This window comes from Chlamydomonas reinhardtii, chromosome 7 (genome assembly GCF_000002595.2).
Source record: "Chlamydomonas reinhardtii strain CC-503 cw92 mt+ chromosome 7, whole genome shotgun sequence".
In the NCBI taxonomy this organism is placed as follows: Eukaryota; Viridiplantae; Chlorophyta; class Chlorophyceae; order Chlamydomonadales; family Chlamydomonadaceae; genus Chlamydomonas; species Chlamydomonas reinhardtii.
Genome location: NC_057010.1, coordinates 5,118,965 through 5,133,375, shown reverse-complemented (window position 1 = coordinate 5,133,375; position 14,411 = coordinate 5,118,965). Strand labels below are relative to the sequence as shown.

General features: G+C 66.6%; 2 protein-coding genes across 3 annotated transcripts in view; one reads left to right on the top strand and one right to left on the bottom strand.

Moving 5' to 3' along the window:
* The window catches only part of CHLRE_07g347980v5 (uncharacterized protein), a 15,713-nt gene extending 1,310 nt beyond the window's left edge, over positions 1-14,403 (top strand). The window contains exons 3-18 of one of the 2 annotated variants that reach the window (XM_043064502.1): positions 13-819; positions 1,212-1,444; positions 1,897-2,026; positions 5,098-5,214; positions 5,478-5,573; positions 5,828-6,007; positions 6,325-6,525; positions 6,738-6,820; positions 7,140-7,305; positions 7,497-7,580; positions 7,956-8,122; positions 8,448-8,580; positions 8,868-10,880; positions 11,126-11,560; positions 11,839-12,485; positions 12,912-14,403. In XM_043064502.1, the coding sequence (XP_042923071.1) occupies positions 13-819; positions 1,212-1,444; positions 1,897-2,026; positions 5,098-5,214; positions 5,478-5,573; positions 5,828-6,007; positions 6,325-6,525; positions 6,738-6,820; positions 7,140-7,305; positions 7,497-7,580; positions 7,956-8,122; positions 8,448-8,580; positions 8,868-10,880; positions 11,126-11,560; positions 11,839-12,485; positions 12,912-13,596 (6,177 nt within the window). In that variant the 3' untranslated portion in view covers positions 13,597-14,403. Of the gene's footprint in view, positions 1-12; positions 820-1,211; positions 1,445-1,896; positions 2,027-4,360; positions 4,418-5,097; positions 5,215-5,477; positions 5,574-5,827; positions 6,008-6,324; positions 6,526-6,737; positions 6,821-7,139; positions 7,306-7,496; positions 7,581-7,955; positions 8,123-8,447; positions 8,581-8,867; positions 10,881-11,125; positions 11,561-11,838; positions 12,486-12,911 lie in introns of those variants that run through there. The other variant, XM_043064503.1, reaches the window with a different exon arrangement.
* CHLRE_07g348010v5 (uncharacterized protein) lies at positions 2,409-4,150 on the bottom strand. Its single transcript, XM_001692402.2, has 2 exons — positions 3,862-4,150; positions 2,409-3,492 (listed from the first exon to the last, which is right to left on the bottom strand). The coding sequence occupies exons 1-2, from the start codon at positions 3,883-3,885 to the stop codon at positions 2,755-2,757; spliced, it is 762 nt and encodes a 253-aa protein (XP_001692454.2). The 5' UTR covers positions 3,886-4,150; the 3' UTR covers positions 2,409-2,754.
* Positions 14,404-14,411: the final 8 nt, after the last annotated feature.

Sequence of the window (14,411 nt, the reverse complement as noted above, 5' to 3'; positions counted from 1 at the left end):
CAGCGGCGAAAGGCGGCGGCGGCGCAGCGGCGGGAGGCCGCCGCGGCGGCGGCGGCTGCACGTGCCGCGGAGAAGGCGGCAGCCGCCGCGGCCGCGGCCGCTGCGGCAGCAGCAGCTGCAGCTGCAGCGAAGGCCGAGGCGGATGCGCAGGCGGCAGCGAAGGCGGCAGCACAAGCGCAGTCCAAGGCCCAGCAGCCGGTGCCGCCGCCTACCAGCCCACCAGCTGTCAAGGCCGCAGTCGCGCCGCCGCCGCCGCCGCCGCCGCCGCCGCCACCACCGCCGCGGACGCCGCCACCTCCGGCCGTGCCTGTGGCTACAGCCCCAACCACCGCGGGCGCCGCAACACCTCCGCCTGCGGCACAGCCGCCGCCGCAGCCTCGCGCGGGGCTGGCGGCGCCGGTGCTGCGCGCCCGCAGCCTGGCGGCGCCGCTGGCGATGGAGGACGTGGCGGCGGCGGAGCGCGCGACGTCGGCGGTGATTGCGCCTTACACCGCCGCCACCGCCACACCCACGCCGGCGCTTGCAGCCTCCGCCGCCGCCGCCGCCGCCGCTTCCCCTCCATCTGCCGCCGCCTCCGGACGTGGCAGCGGCGCGGCTGCGCCGCCGCGCAGGCCCCGGCCAGTGGCGGCTGCGCCGCCGCCGCCGCCGGCGCGGCGGCCTGCGGTCAGGGGCCGGGGTCGGGGGCTGGGGGCGGTGGGGGCGCTGCTTCGGTCGCCTGCCCGGGTGGCGGTGCTGGTGGCGAGGGGTGTGCTGGGGACTGCCAAGTACGGCGCGTGTGCGGTGTTTTGCGCCTTCTTCCCGCGCACCTGCCGCCTCGTGGTGAGTGATGGATGGGTGGTGAGGCGGTGGTGGGGGGGGGGCTGTGGCCTGTAAGTGAGGGTGCGTTTTTGCGGGTGCAGGTGGAGGTGGGGGTTGTTTTCCAACATCCCATGAGAAAGGTGGGCAGCAAAAGAGGGCTAGGCCAGCGGGGGCTGGTGTGGCTGCTTGGAGTAGCTGTCGTTCGCGTGCGTTTTCCAGCGAGCGTTGCAGCTGTAGCGGGCTGGGCCTCTCCCTTCATCAGGCGCAACACACGTGTTCACAGCAACCCCAGCCATCCCCTCACCCGCCCCTCACACATCTCAATTCCGCCATCCCCACACCCCCATTCTCTAACCCCACAAGCCCACACCCCCAAACCCCCAAACCCACACCCCCACTTACGCCGTGCACAGGGCCTGGCAGCGTTGCTCTCCGGCTCCCACCTGCCTCTGCCGCCCGGCCTGCCGCCGCTGGCCAACCCGCTGGTGTCGGCCTCCCCTCTGGCGGCCGCGCTGCTGGCGCCGCTGGCGCCCCTGCGCGGCCCCTTCGCGGCCTTTGCCGCGGCCCGCGCCCTGGGTCCGGTGCTGGCGCCTGCTGTGTGGCGCAGTGTGTGCTACTGGCAGCGGACCCTGCCCATCATGGCCAGGTGTGTGTGTGGGTGGGTGGGGGTGGGTGTGGGGTGGGGTGGGGGGGGTGGGGGGGTGGGGGTGTGGATGGGGGGGGCTGGCATAGGGGGGGGGCGTATAAGATATGAAAGGGGGATGGGTAGCGGGTGGAGTGTTGTAGGGCGCACGCAAGTCGTGTGGCGCTGTGCTGGCACATGAGTGCACAGAATGGGCTGGGCTGCACACCCCGGGGAAGAAGGCCCCCGGCATGGCCGGGTGGTGTTGGCGAGGCTGTGGAGGCAGATGCTGCGGAGAGGAGGAGGAGAGCTCCAAGAGCCCGTGCCTCCCCGCGTGCCTCCCCGCCCGCCCCCTGCTCGCTCCGCTGTCCTGCTCACTCCCACCCCCACCCCCTGATCTGCTGCAACACCCTGTCAACATCACGTCTTCACTAATCATGAATGTACACCCCACCCATCCCCCCGCGCCTCCTCAGCTACATGCGCACCACCCGGCGCGCCCGGGCGCTGCAGCGGCGCGGCGACTGGCAGGGCGCGGAGGGGCTGTGGGCGGCCCAGCACGAGTGGGGCGCGGGAGCCATATTCGACATGCTGGCAGACCTCAAGGTGGGGGCCTGTGCGTGTGCCTGTGTGTGCCTGTGTGTGTGTGTGTGTGTGTGTGTGTGTGCGTGTGTGTGCGTGTGTGTGCGTGTGTGTGTGTGCGTGTGTGTGCGTGTGTGTTTGTGTGTGTGTGTGTCTGTGCGTGTGTGTGTGTGTGTGTGTGTGTGTAACAACGGTTTACAGTTGTTTATCAGATCACGTGATCGTGTATCCGGACAACCCGTAGTTGCTAGTGCCAGGGGCGCATTAGCACCTTGTTTGTCGCGCATTGGTCTGGCAGCACGTGTCTCCCAAGCCTACGCGTAGCGTTAGACGTCAGTTTGGCCACAGGAGCCGCACCTCCATCTATTGTAGTTAGACACTGATTTGGCCCTAAGAGCCGCACCTCCGTCTATATTGGTGAGACTTCGGTTTGGCCCTAGGAGCCGCACCTCCGTCTATATCAACACTGTTGCGAGCCGGCAGCTGGCCACCATGCATTGTTTGTTCGCCTAGCAAAAAGTCATGTACCGTCCAAGTCCGGCACGTGGCTGCAGCAACCGCAAATCCCGCCGGCACTAGCTACCTTCCCTTCCCCACAGGGCAGAATATGCCTAAGGGCAGCCACAAATTGAGAGAGAGGATCAATAACCAAAACCGTCTGTGTCCTAGCCCTGCAGTCACAACAAGCCTAACTTCCGCTAGACTTAAAAACACGCACAGTGCGCGCCCCTCTCAGTTATCCGCCATGTGCATTACTGCACGGGGTGTACGCAGCGCCGGTCCCCCTCCTCAGTCACGATGTCCGTGCCCCGCCAGTACGGCTGCAGACCCCGTTCCACCAGGCTGTCGAACTGGGCTTGCCGCGCGCGCCTAGCTGCCCGCCCCTCCGGCGTCAGGAAGGGGGCCACCGTCACGCCTGCGGTGTGTTTAATCTGCGCCGCAGCCCTGATGAAGGCCGCCCGCTGATCCCTGGTCACCACTACCTCCACATTCCAAACGCGACCCGCGTTGCTAGCCCGCCACCGACGTTCATACATGCCCATCGAGCCCTCTCCCAGGCCCAGAGCAGAGAAGTCGCCGCGCGCCATCGCCTCCGCCTGCTCGCTGCTTGCGCCACGAAGCAGTATTTTGTTGGCCGCCATCGCCCGTGGCGGCGGCGGCAGGTGTGTGCACGCTTGCGGCTGCGGCAGGTTCGGCCTCGCGGCCTCTCCTGCCGCAGGCGCAGCGTGTGGGGTAGCGGCGGCTTTGGGCCCGCCCGGCGGGGGCGCCGGGCGGCTTGCAGCCGCCGCTGCGGACGATGCGGCACTGGGGGCCAGGCCCTTCCCTCCGCCAGTCTCCACCTCCAGCACGGCCGCTGTCGCGACCGCGAATGCGTTCAGCTGCTGTGTCAGTTGCTGCACGGTGCCCGACAGCTGATCCAGCAGCAAGCTGTGTTTGCGTGCCGCGCGGGCGCGGGCCGTGTGCTCGGCTCGCAGGCCGCGCACCTGACGCTGCACGAGGGCAATCGCGTTGTCGTGTGTGTGTGTGTGTGCGTGTGTGCGTGTGTGCGTGTGTGCGTGTGTGTGCGTGTGTGTGTGTGTGTGTGTGTGTGCGTTCGTGTGTGTCTGTGCGTGTGTGTGTGTGTGTGTGTGTGTGTGTGTGTGTGTGTGTGTGTGTGTGTGTGTGCGTGTGTGTGTGTGTTAAAGAGCACAAGGAAAACGTTGCGCAAAGACAGTGTATGCGATGCAGCAAAGCGACGGTTTACGGATGTTACCTGAAGTTACCTCGCATACCTGCTGCGGTGAGCCGCCGGTCTTACCAACCGGAAATCGCGCAACCCCCGCTACTCTAACCTCGAGGGGGGATTAGTGTCCACACGCTCTCAAGGTTGCAAACCCATGCATGTGCTCACGGTACCGTGAGGCCCAGGCACTCCTACAATTCCTAGCTCCGCGTCGCTACTCCTGGCCGCTAAGTCCAAGCTCCCGCCCAATCCTCGATGAAATTCTCACCTACGAGCGAATAAGAAAACAACAGAGCACAGGGCGGCAGCAGGGGAGTGTCACGAACAAGAGCGAAGGAACATGTTAGCGCGGCGGCGCGCGACGAGCAAGAGCAAACACGCAGCCCAGTCCCAGCCCAATTAACTATACTAGGGGTTGCGCGATTTAGGAAAGAGACGGAGGGTGGGCGACCACGAGCAAGTAAACAGGCGGGGGACGGCATGGGCGCATGCATGACGGCAAATGCAAATGGGCTGGCGGGGGAAAACCCCCGCTCCATGGGCTGGCGGGGGAAAACCCCCGCTCCCCACTCCATGGTGTGACGGAGGCGGCACACGCTAGGTACTCCCCTCATGCAGCCATGTAGCACCAGGTCCAAGTACACGCACAGCTTATGGGGACGTCGATGCCGCGGGGCAGCGGCATGGGGAGGGTGGGCCCAAAGTCAGTACAGGTTATGGCGCAAATCAGAGGAACGCGACAAGCAGGAGGAACACGGCGTGCCCGAGGCGCCACGAGGCCCCCAGCCCGGTCCCCGACCCCGCGGAACGGGCTCCAGGCCTAGTGCCCAAAACTCGACAAGATAGCAATTTTCGGTAGCATCGTCCAGACGCGACGGCACGCAGCACAACACTGAGTAGGACGCCGAAAATTACCCTTCGACAGATTTGTGAGCATAGGGCAATTTCACCACCAGAAATTGTCCATACACTCACAAATCAAGTCGCTAAAACACGAGCCCTGTGTGTGTGTGTGTGTGTGTGTGTGCGTGCGTGCGTGTGTGTGTGTGTGTGTGTGTGTGTGTGTGTGTGTGTGTGTGTGCGCTCGTGCATGCGTGCGTGTATGTGTGTGTGTGTGTGTTACACACAAAACAAACGGAACACAGCCGTGTGTGTGTGTGTCTGTCTGTGTCACTGTCTGTGTGTGTCTTTCGTACTTGGGCTTGTGGACCAGGGGGAGGATATGACACCATGGAATGTTGAAAACCATCCCCAAAATATGTGATTTAACCGCTCTACGGTATTCTCCACATGGACGGCTACCCCCCGGGTTGGTTTAGTTTGGGCTGGTATTTACAAACCCCCCCTACCTCTCCCGCCCCCCTCCTCTCAGGGCTTCTACCTCAAGCTGGGTCAGATCCTGGCCGCCAAGACTGACATGCTGCCGGGGCCCTACCCCGCCTCGCTCACACGCCTGTGCGACCGACTGCCGCCCGCGCCCTTCAAGCAGGTGCGGCGCCAGAGGGGGAGGGGGCTGGGAGGGGGGCTGGGAGGCAGGGGGAAAGGGGCCCGGTGGGAGTGGGGGGGGTTTAGGTTGGGGGGTTATGTGCCTGAGCCCACCGGGTGTGTGTGTGCAACAAAGCACTTTCGGCGGCTGGCGTGTGGGATTGCACGCGCCCTCGCCTCCGTCGTGCCCGTCCCCCCCACCACAACCTCACATCCCCCCATCTTCCACGCCCACCCCCGCCCCCACCTCCCAACCCATCCCACCAGATCTGCGCCGCCATCCGCTCCGACCTAGGCCTGCCCGTCACCTCCCTGTTTGCCGAGCTGGACCCCTTCCCCCTGGCGTCAGCCACCGTGGCGCAGGTGCTGTACATGTGCAGTGCGTGTGTGTGTGTGTCAACTTCTTCACGTACCGTCACCACTCCGCATGCCGCTTTCCCCTCCACATCCCACGCTTCTTGTTGTCTTTGTGCGCTTTCACACACACACACACACACACACACACACACACACACACACACACACACACACACACACGCCCCCCCTCGAGTTATTTAAGATGCATGGAACCCCCCCCACACACACACACACGCCCCCCTCCCAACACACACACACAGGTGCACCGCGGCTCGCTGCCCGACGGCCGCGGTGTAGTGGTGAAGGTGCAGCACGCCGCCGCGCGCGCCGTCATGGCTGCAGACCTGGCCAACCTGCGCGCGCTCAGCCGCCTCATGGAGGGGTGCGGGCTGCAGCTGGGCTTCGACCACGGCTCGCTGGTGCGCGAGTACAACGTGCAGGTGAGAGGAGGCTGGGGCTTGTGAGAGAGGGTCGTTAAAAGGTTCGTGAGGATGAACATGGTGATAAGGTTTTGAGAACAAAAAGAATTTGAGACCTGAATTGATGTAGACGCGCCCACCCAGCACCAGCACGGGGCGCCGGCCCTCCCAGCCTCCGCCCCCGGGCCCCCTGCCACTGCTGCCACTCCCACTCCCACTGCCACCCCTGTCACCACTCCCACCACTCCCCACTTCCATTCCCACTCCCACTCCCACCACTGCCACTCCCACTTCCATTCCCACTCCCACTATCATTTTCCCACTCATGCCCACACCAGGTGCCGCTGGAGTTTGACTTTGAGCGCGAGGCCCGCTGCGCCGCCGCTGTCCGCGCCAGCCTGGAGCGGGCTGCGGGCAGCTACCCGGCTCTGCGGCGTGTGGTGGTGCCGCGGGTGGTGCCCAGCCACAGCGGGCGGCGGGTGCTGACTCTGGAGTATCTGGATGGAGTGCCGCTGCTGGACGTGGCGGGCATGGAGCCGGTGGGTTGGGAGGGAGGGGTGGAGGGGCGGTGATTTGGGGTTGGGGTTGGGGTTGGGGTTGGGGTTGGGGTTGGAAGTATCAGGGTAAAGTGAACAGGCCAAGCGAGGTGGGGAGTAGGGTAGTTTGTTGCTAATCCGATTGAACCCGAAGTCGGAGTCAGAGCGCCCACTCCCACACGCTGTCTCTCACACACACGCCCTCCTGCACACAGGCCGTGAAGCACGGGCTGATGACCAGCCTGGTCCTGGCGTACGGCATCATGATCCTGCAGGACGGGCTGTTCCACTCCGACCCGTGAGTAACGATGTATTGAAACATTACGACACGTATTTCAGCTGTGCCTTGTAGTATTATGTGTTTTGAGTGATATTGTGGGCGTTAGCCAGCCATTGGTTGCGGCCGTTGCGGCAGCAGCCCCGTTCCATCTCCCATGCCGCTCACCGTGTGCGGGGTCTCAACTCTGATGGGTGCGGGTCTAGCATTGCGCGTGACACACACCGCACCACTTCACACCACGCCACACAACCCAACAAGCACAATCACGTTTTGTCATGCAATTGCAATCACTACATTTGTCACATGATTGCAACCATGCTTCATTGCACGCGCACAGGCACCCCGGCAACGTGCTCGCCATGCGGCGGCACCAGGCGCTGAGCCCCGTGGAACGAGGCATGAACCACACCGGCGGCGGCGGCAGCGGCGGAGGAGCAGGAGGCGGCGGCGGCGGCAATGGCTGGGCGGCGGTGGCGGATCAGTTTGAAGGAGATGACCTGCAGGTGTGTTTGTAAGGAAAAAGGCGAACAAGAAGAGGATTTCACATGCATGATTGTGTATAAATGTATAAGTGTACAATGTCTCTCTCAGTGTATCCAGACGCAAGTATGTCGTTCTCTCCGTGCAGTTTTGATCTATCTCGCACGTGTACTACACACATGACACATACATACGCCGTACGCTTGTACGACAGGTTGCGCTGCTGGACTTTGGCCAGACCAAGCAGCTGAGTGGGGCCAGCCGGGCCAGGTACGCCACACTGGTGGCGGCCATGGCGGTGAGTGGGGGTTCTGGGTGGGTGGGTGATGGGGGCCATACAGAGCTGTGTGTAGTGTGTGTATTAGAAAAAAACAACAAAACGTGTGTGTGTGTGTGTGTGTGTTTCGTGTCGAATGTCTTGTTGACACCGTACGCACCGGCCCTCCATGCTGTATGCACCCTGTTCGCTTCCTCGACACACACGCACCTTTGCCATGTCCTTTCACCACAGGCCCCCTTCCACACGTACATTCTCTCACTTCATAAATAATCATGAATGTAACCCCACACACACGCACGAACCCACATACACACGCGCACACGCACACACACACTCTCTCTCTCTCTTAGCTCTCTCTTGAGCTACAAAAACACACAAGAAACACACGCACAGGTGCGGGACGACGACCTGGTTTTGGCGGTGGCGGCGGAGTTGGGTCTGGTGATCGACAACTGCTCGCCGGGCTTTGCGGCCGCTGCCACCTACATCCTGTTTGACACGCGCATGGACCTGGAGGAGGCGCACATGGGGCCGCTGCACCCGCAGGCGCACGAGTTCAGGTGGGCAGGTGGAAGTGGGGTTGTGGGAGGCAGGGGGTGGAAGTGGGCGGGTGGAAGTGGGCGGGAGGGTAGAAGTGAGTGGGTGGAAGGGGGGCATGGGATGTAGGTGTGGGTGGAAGGGATTGGGTGTGGCATGGGGTGTGGAACACGCGGGATAGGTCCGTCCCATGCCCCACCCCACCATCAGTTTGGGGCCTACCGTAACCGTGGGGCGTGTACTCATACCCCTGCGATTCCCTCCCCCTTTTCACACACCCTATACACAACCTTCACACACTTAGAAGCTCTCACATCTCACCCCCCCCACACACACACACACACACAGGACCGCCAAGGTCCCCGCGCTGCCCCAGGACCTGTTCATGATCATGCGCGCCATCACGCTGCTGCGCGGCCTGCTGGCCAGCCTGGGTGTGGACGTGTGTGCGGCGCAGCTGTGGCGGCCGCTGGCGCTGCAGGTGCGGGGGAGGTGGGGGGTTTGGTGGGCGGGGGAGGGGGTGCATGTGGAGGTGGGGGATGGGGGTTGCAAATACCAGCCAAATTAAACCAAAACCAACGAAAACGAGCGGAGCACAGGCAGAGGCGTTAGTTGCAAGCGATAATACTTATGGGATGGGGGCCGAGGGGGGGGTCTGGGCGCACATGCACATACACAGTGTCACACACAAGCACTGCAGCCGTCTCCCTGATACACAAAAGTTCACGTTCTTCACGTCCTTCACGTTCTTCACGTTCTTCCAAACAGGTCCTCGCAGACATGACGCCGGTCGCGCGCAGCCCGCGCCTCTCGCTCTCCGCCGCGCCGGCGTCGGGCCGCGTGTCCGGCCAGGCCTCCCCCCTGCCCGGCTCCTCTTCCCCCTACCCCTCCTCCTACACCTACCGGCCCCAAGGCACCGGCGGCTCGGCCGCCCACGGCGACGGCCTCAGTCCGGCTGAGATCTTGGCAGCGGATCTGGCGGCGGCGGTGGCCATTGGCGGCAGCAGCGGCGGCGGCGCGCCGCCGGCGGCGGCGCCGCTGGCGCCGCCGGTGGGAGTGGACGAGGCCTACGGAGGAGGAGGAGGGTATGCGGGGGAGGTGTTCGTTGGGATGCCGGCGCTGCCCAGCGCCTCCACCACGGCCGCGGTGATGGCGGCGGCGCGGTCGCCGGCGGGAGGCAGCAGCGGGGCTGGAGGACAGCAGGCCGGGTTCCGTGGCGTGTCAGGAATTCCGGCGGCGCCGCCAGCCGCGGCGGGGGCGCCGCCGCCGCCGCCGCCGTTGGCGGCGGGCGTGGTGGCATCACGCCTGGCGCTGCGGCCCGGCGGCGCCGCCGCCGGCGGCGGCGCTGCGCGGCCGCTGGCGGGCGCGCTGGCGGCGGCGGCGGCGCTGCCGCCGGGTGCGCCGCTGAGCCCGCAGCGGAACGGCCGGATGTCGTTCTCTGCGAGTGCCGCCGCCGCCGCGCCGCCGTCGCCGCCGCCGGGGGCACGTGTGGACGGCGAGGGGCGGGTGGTGCTGGGCAAGGCGGCGCAGGAGGCGAAGCGTCGGGCGGAGCGAGCCGAGCGCGAGGCGGCGGAGGCGGAGCGGCGGCGGCGGGAGAAGGAGGCGGCGGAGGCGCGCCGCAAGGCGGACGAAGCGCGGCGGCGGGCGGAGTGGGAGGCGGAGCAGGCGCGCAAGGCGGCGGACAAGGCGGCGCGCGAGGCCAAGCAGAAGGCGGCGCGGGAGGCGGCGGAGGCGAAGAAGACGGCGGAGCGGCTGGAGCGGGAGGAACGCAAGCGGGCGGAGATTGAGGCGGCGAACGCGCGTCGCAAGGCGGAGCGGGAGGCGGCGGAGGCGAAAAAGGCGGCGGAGCGGGAGGCGGAGGCGCGGAAGCGGGCCGAGCGCGAGGCGGCGGCGCGGGCGGCGGCGGAGGCGAAGCGGGCGGCGGCGCGGCTGGCGCGGGAGGAGCGGGAGCTGGCGGCGCAGCGGAGCAGCAGCGCGCCGCCGGTGCGGCCGCCGCCGCAGTCGCAGCCGTACCCGGGGCACAGCAACCTCCTGGGCAGCCCGGCGGCCGGCGGCCTGGCGGCTGGCGGCGGCGGCGCCGGCTTTTCATCGTACTCCGCGACGGCGTCGCCCGTTGGCGGTGTCGGCACCAGCAGCAGCTCGCGCATGGCCGCTCCCCCGGCGTTGGCGGCGCCGGTGGCTGGCGTCGGCAGCGTGTTACACTCGCCTACACCCGTGCGCCTCGGTCCGGCCCTGACCGCCGCCGCCGCCAACACGACGCCGGCGCGCCCCTCGCGCTTTGCCACGTCGCCGCCACGCACCGCCGACGGCATGGTGCCTGCCGGCGGCGGCGCCGCCGCCATGATGGCTGCATCGTCGTTGTACAAGGTCTCCTCGGACGCGGCGGCGCCGCCGCCGCCAAGCAGCGCTGCCGCCGCAGGTGGCGGCGGACGCAACGGCGGCGTGAACGGCGGCGGCGGTTACGGCGGCGGTTACGGCGGTGGGATGGCGACGACGCCGGGCGGCAGTCGCTTTGCGCCCGTGACGCCGGCGCGGCCGGTTGGCTTGGGCGACGATGCCATAGAGGCGGCGGCGGCGGCGGTGGCGGCGGGTGTGACGGCTGGCAGCAGCAACAGCGGCACGGCCTACGGCACGCCGCCGGGCCAGCAAAACCAGTACGGCCAACCGAACCTGCACAGTCAGCAAAACCAACGGAGCCAGCAGATTGACGACTTGACTGAACGGCTGATGGAGAGAGCCAATGCGCTGGCGGTGACAGCGGACCGTATGTCCAGTTTGGCGGTGAGTGAGTGGGTGGGGGAAGCGGCGGAGGCGGGCGGTCGCGTCAACGTCACAGCGAGTGTTTTGGGTTTCGGATTGAGGCAACGGTGCGGGGTGGGGTTGGATGTGGGACGTGGGATGGGGGTGGGATGTCGGGTGGCGGGGTGGCTCCGACCATTTTCAGAGAATGAACGGGAAGGCCGCACTTCCAAACCGTAACCCCGCTCTGCCTTTCTTGCCTTGCCACTCCATTCACAACTCCACAGACGCAAGCGAACACACAGGCCGGTGCCGCAGGGAGCCCTCAATCACGATCGCCGCTGTCGCCCCAAACCGCCGCCACAACCGCTGCCACTGGCGCTACCGCACCACAGCGGCCGTCCCTGCCTGCTACAGCCGCCGGCGGCGGCGGCGCCTCGTTAGCCGAGCAGCAGCGGCAACTGGAGGCCCTGAAACAGCAGCTGGCGACTCTGCAGGCGGCTGTAGCACACACACCCTCACCGCGCTCTCCACCGCAGCAGCAGCAGCAGCAGCAGCCGCTGCTGCCGGGGGCGGCGGGGCCGAGGGCGCCGGCAGCGGCGGCCGCTAGCCCGACTGCGTCAGCACGTGCCGTGTCCGGCACGGCCACTGCTATGGTCCCGCCGGCGGCGCCGGCGGCTGCGGGCGGCGCGGCGGGCTCGGGAGACACGCTGCAAGACCAGGTGCGTGTGTCCAGAAATAAAGGCACAGAAGGGGATTGTAAATGCGAGTCCAAAGTAAGCCGGACCAAGCTAAAGCAGCTTGATTTTGTTAAGTTTGGGCTAGGGGGGAGGGAGCGGGCCACCTCATCACAATCATGAGTACCCCGAGCCGGCGTGCTGAAGCTCCCCTGATAGCTACAGCCTGGACCACACAAACCGCGGTCCTGCATGTGCTAAAAGATGCCATTGCCCTGACCTCTCCATCTCCCACACCGCCCCGCACCGCACCACCCCCGCAGGCCCGCGCCCTGCTGAGCTCCTCGCGGCGCCTGTCCATGTCCATAAGCGTGGAGCCCTCGGCCGCCGCCATCGCCGCAGTCCTGGCGGAGGCGGCGCCGCGAGGCGCCGGCGCCTCGCCGCCGCGCAGCGGCGGCGGCGGCGGCGGCGTCATGGGTGCGGGTGGAGTCTCGCCGCCACTCAGCCCACGGCTCTCGGTGGAGCGAGGGGTGGGCGGCGTCGGGGCCGGCGTCACAACCTCGATGCTCTCGCTGCCGCCGCTGCGCACGGCGGCGGCTGGGGCCGTTGGGAGCGTTGGGACGGGGGCCGGGGCCGGCGGCGGCAGTGTCGTAGGCACGCCGTCCCGAGGTGGCGGCGGCGGCGGAGGAGGCGGCGGCGGGCTGAGCGAGATAGAGCCGGCGGCGGCGGTCGCGGCGGCGGCGGCGGGGGCCGCGGGTGCGCGTGGCTCGCCGGCAGCGCTGGGGCCTGTATCTTCCATGTCCGCGACGGCGGCGTATCAGCTAGTGATGGGGCCGCTGCCGCCTGGGGATCGTCTGAGTGGCGGCGGCGCGGCGGCGGCGGCTGCGGCGGTGGCAGCGGCGGCGGCTGGGGCAGGCATGCGCTCCAACACACCCACGGGCGATGGAAGCGTGGCGACCGATGACCTGAGGTGGGCGTCGGGGAGGGCACGGGGGAGGTAACGGCGGAGGGCTGCAACAGCCGTCAAGAGCACCAACGCCTTCTTGTCCATGAGCCAGCCGCAGTGCCCCGCGGCCGAATCCCACCCAGTGCCCCGTGCGCTCTAGGCCTCAATGTGCCTGGGCACGAAAGTGACTGCCCTTACTCCTGCCGTGCCTGAACACACACACACACACACACACACACACACACACACACACACACACACACACACACACACACACACACACACACACACACACACACACACACACACACACACACACACACACACACACACACACAACGCACACAATCAAACAATCAACACAATAGCCCCCTCCGCCCCCCCCCCCCTGCTGCCTACTTCTTATCACATCTCTGTACCAATCTTTGCACCACCACCACCACCCCGCAGCATGTGGCTGGCCCGCCAGCAGCACGGCACACACGCCCCCGGCGGCCCCCTCAGCACCAGCACCAGCGACACAGTCAGCCTCGCCGCCGCCGCCAACGCCGCCAACGCCAACGCCCCCGCAGCCGCAGCCGCCGCTATCCTCGGCGCTGCTCCTGTCTCCACCACCACCGGCCCACACGGCCCAGCCGGGGCCGGTTCGCCGCTCTCTCCTGCCGCCAACACCAACACCAACACCACCCCTGGCCCTGCCCACTCGCTGACACAGCAGCACCAGCAGCACCACCAGCACCAGCACCAGCACCACCAGCAGGAGCAGCAGCACGCGGCCTACCAGCGCGCGCTGCGCACTCAGGCGCTGGGCGGCGCCACGAGCACCGGCGGCCTGCCGCCGGGCATGCCCGGCCACAGCGACATGCCCATGTCCTACATCGGCGCGGCGCCGCTGCCCTCACACACGCTGCTGCTGCCGCCGTCACATGCTGCGGCTGCGCCGGCGCCGATCCACCCGGACTGGGCGGGCATGGCGGCGCCGGTGACGGCGGCGGCGAGGGCGGGTGGTGCGGGTGGTGTGGGTAGCTCGGCGCCCGTGTCTGGCGGCTCTACGCCGACCAAGAAGGCGCCGGGCACGGGGGACTCTGTGAAGAAGGGCCTGGCGCGTCTGGGGCGGAAGCTGCTGGGGTCGTGAGGAGGAGAGGGGTGCTGTGGTACGGTGATGGTGCGGTGGCGATGGTGGGAGGGGAGTCGGGAAGGAGTGGCAGGGAGGTGGGAGGCGCGTTCAGTGATGGGGCGGGGAATGTGGGACGTGGGGAGGGGGGTATTGCAGCAGGGTGCGTGTGCAGGATTCATGAACGGTGTGGTGGTGACGGGAGGAAGGCCCTGGTTGGCAGGGTCCAGGAGCAATTCACTTCCTGCGACATGCGAAGCGGGTGGGCCGCAGGATGTGGCGGCCCGAAGTCTGTGTTTGGTCATTGTTGTTGTTGGGGCAGTGGCGGTGGCGGCGGCGGCGGCGCCAACTGGTGAGCTAGCTCATTGGGGCGGTGAGGCCGTGCAAACGTATTGATTGGCGTGCGGAGTGGTAGGCTTCGCGCGGCGAAAACGCGTCTCTGTTTTCAGGATATAGCGCAATCAATTGAAGGGAATGGGATACGAGGAGCCGTGGGCAGTGCTTGTGGCCAGGCGTTTAAGTCCCTTGCTTGCATGCATGAGAGAGACAGGAGAGCAGGCAGTCGCAGGGCGGGAGTATTCTGGAGAACTGGGACACGTTCGGCGTTGGCATTGAGACAGTGGGGTGCCAGGATTGAGGCGGCTGGCTGGCTGGCGCGTAGTTGCTGCGCTGTGGACAGGAGCGAGGCTGTGTGGAGAGACGGGTGAACGGGGGCGGAGCACCCAGGGTTGGCGGGTGCCAGGGGCTGTCGCCCGCAGGGCCGTGGCGACGACACAGCTATGTGCCGACGTGCGCAATGTGAGTAATTTGTTGTAATCTTGCACAGTCTGCATACC

Excerpts from the sequence above, each read along its gene's own strand:
- CHLRE_07g348010v5 (XM_001692402.2), bottom strand. The coding sequence starts at position 3,885 with ATGCATGGGTTTGCAACCTTGAGA. Across the intron at positions 3,493-3,861 it reads ATGGGTTTGCAACCTTGAGA|CGTCAGGTGCGCGGCCTGCG; the intron begins GCGTGTGGACAC and ends GCCCTCGTGCAG.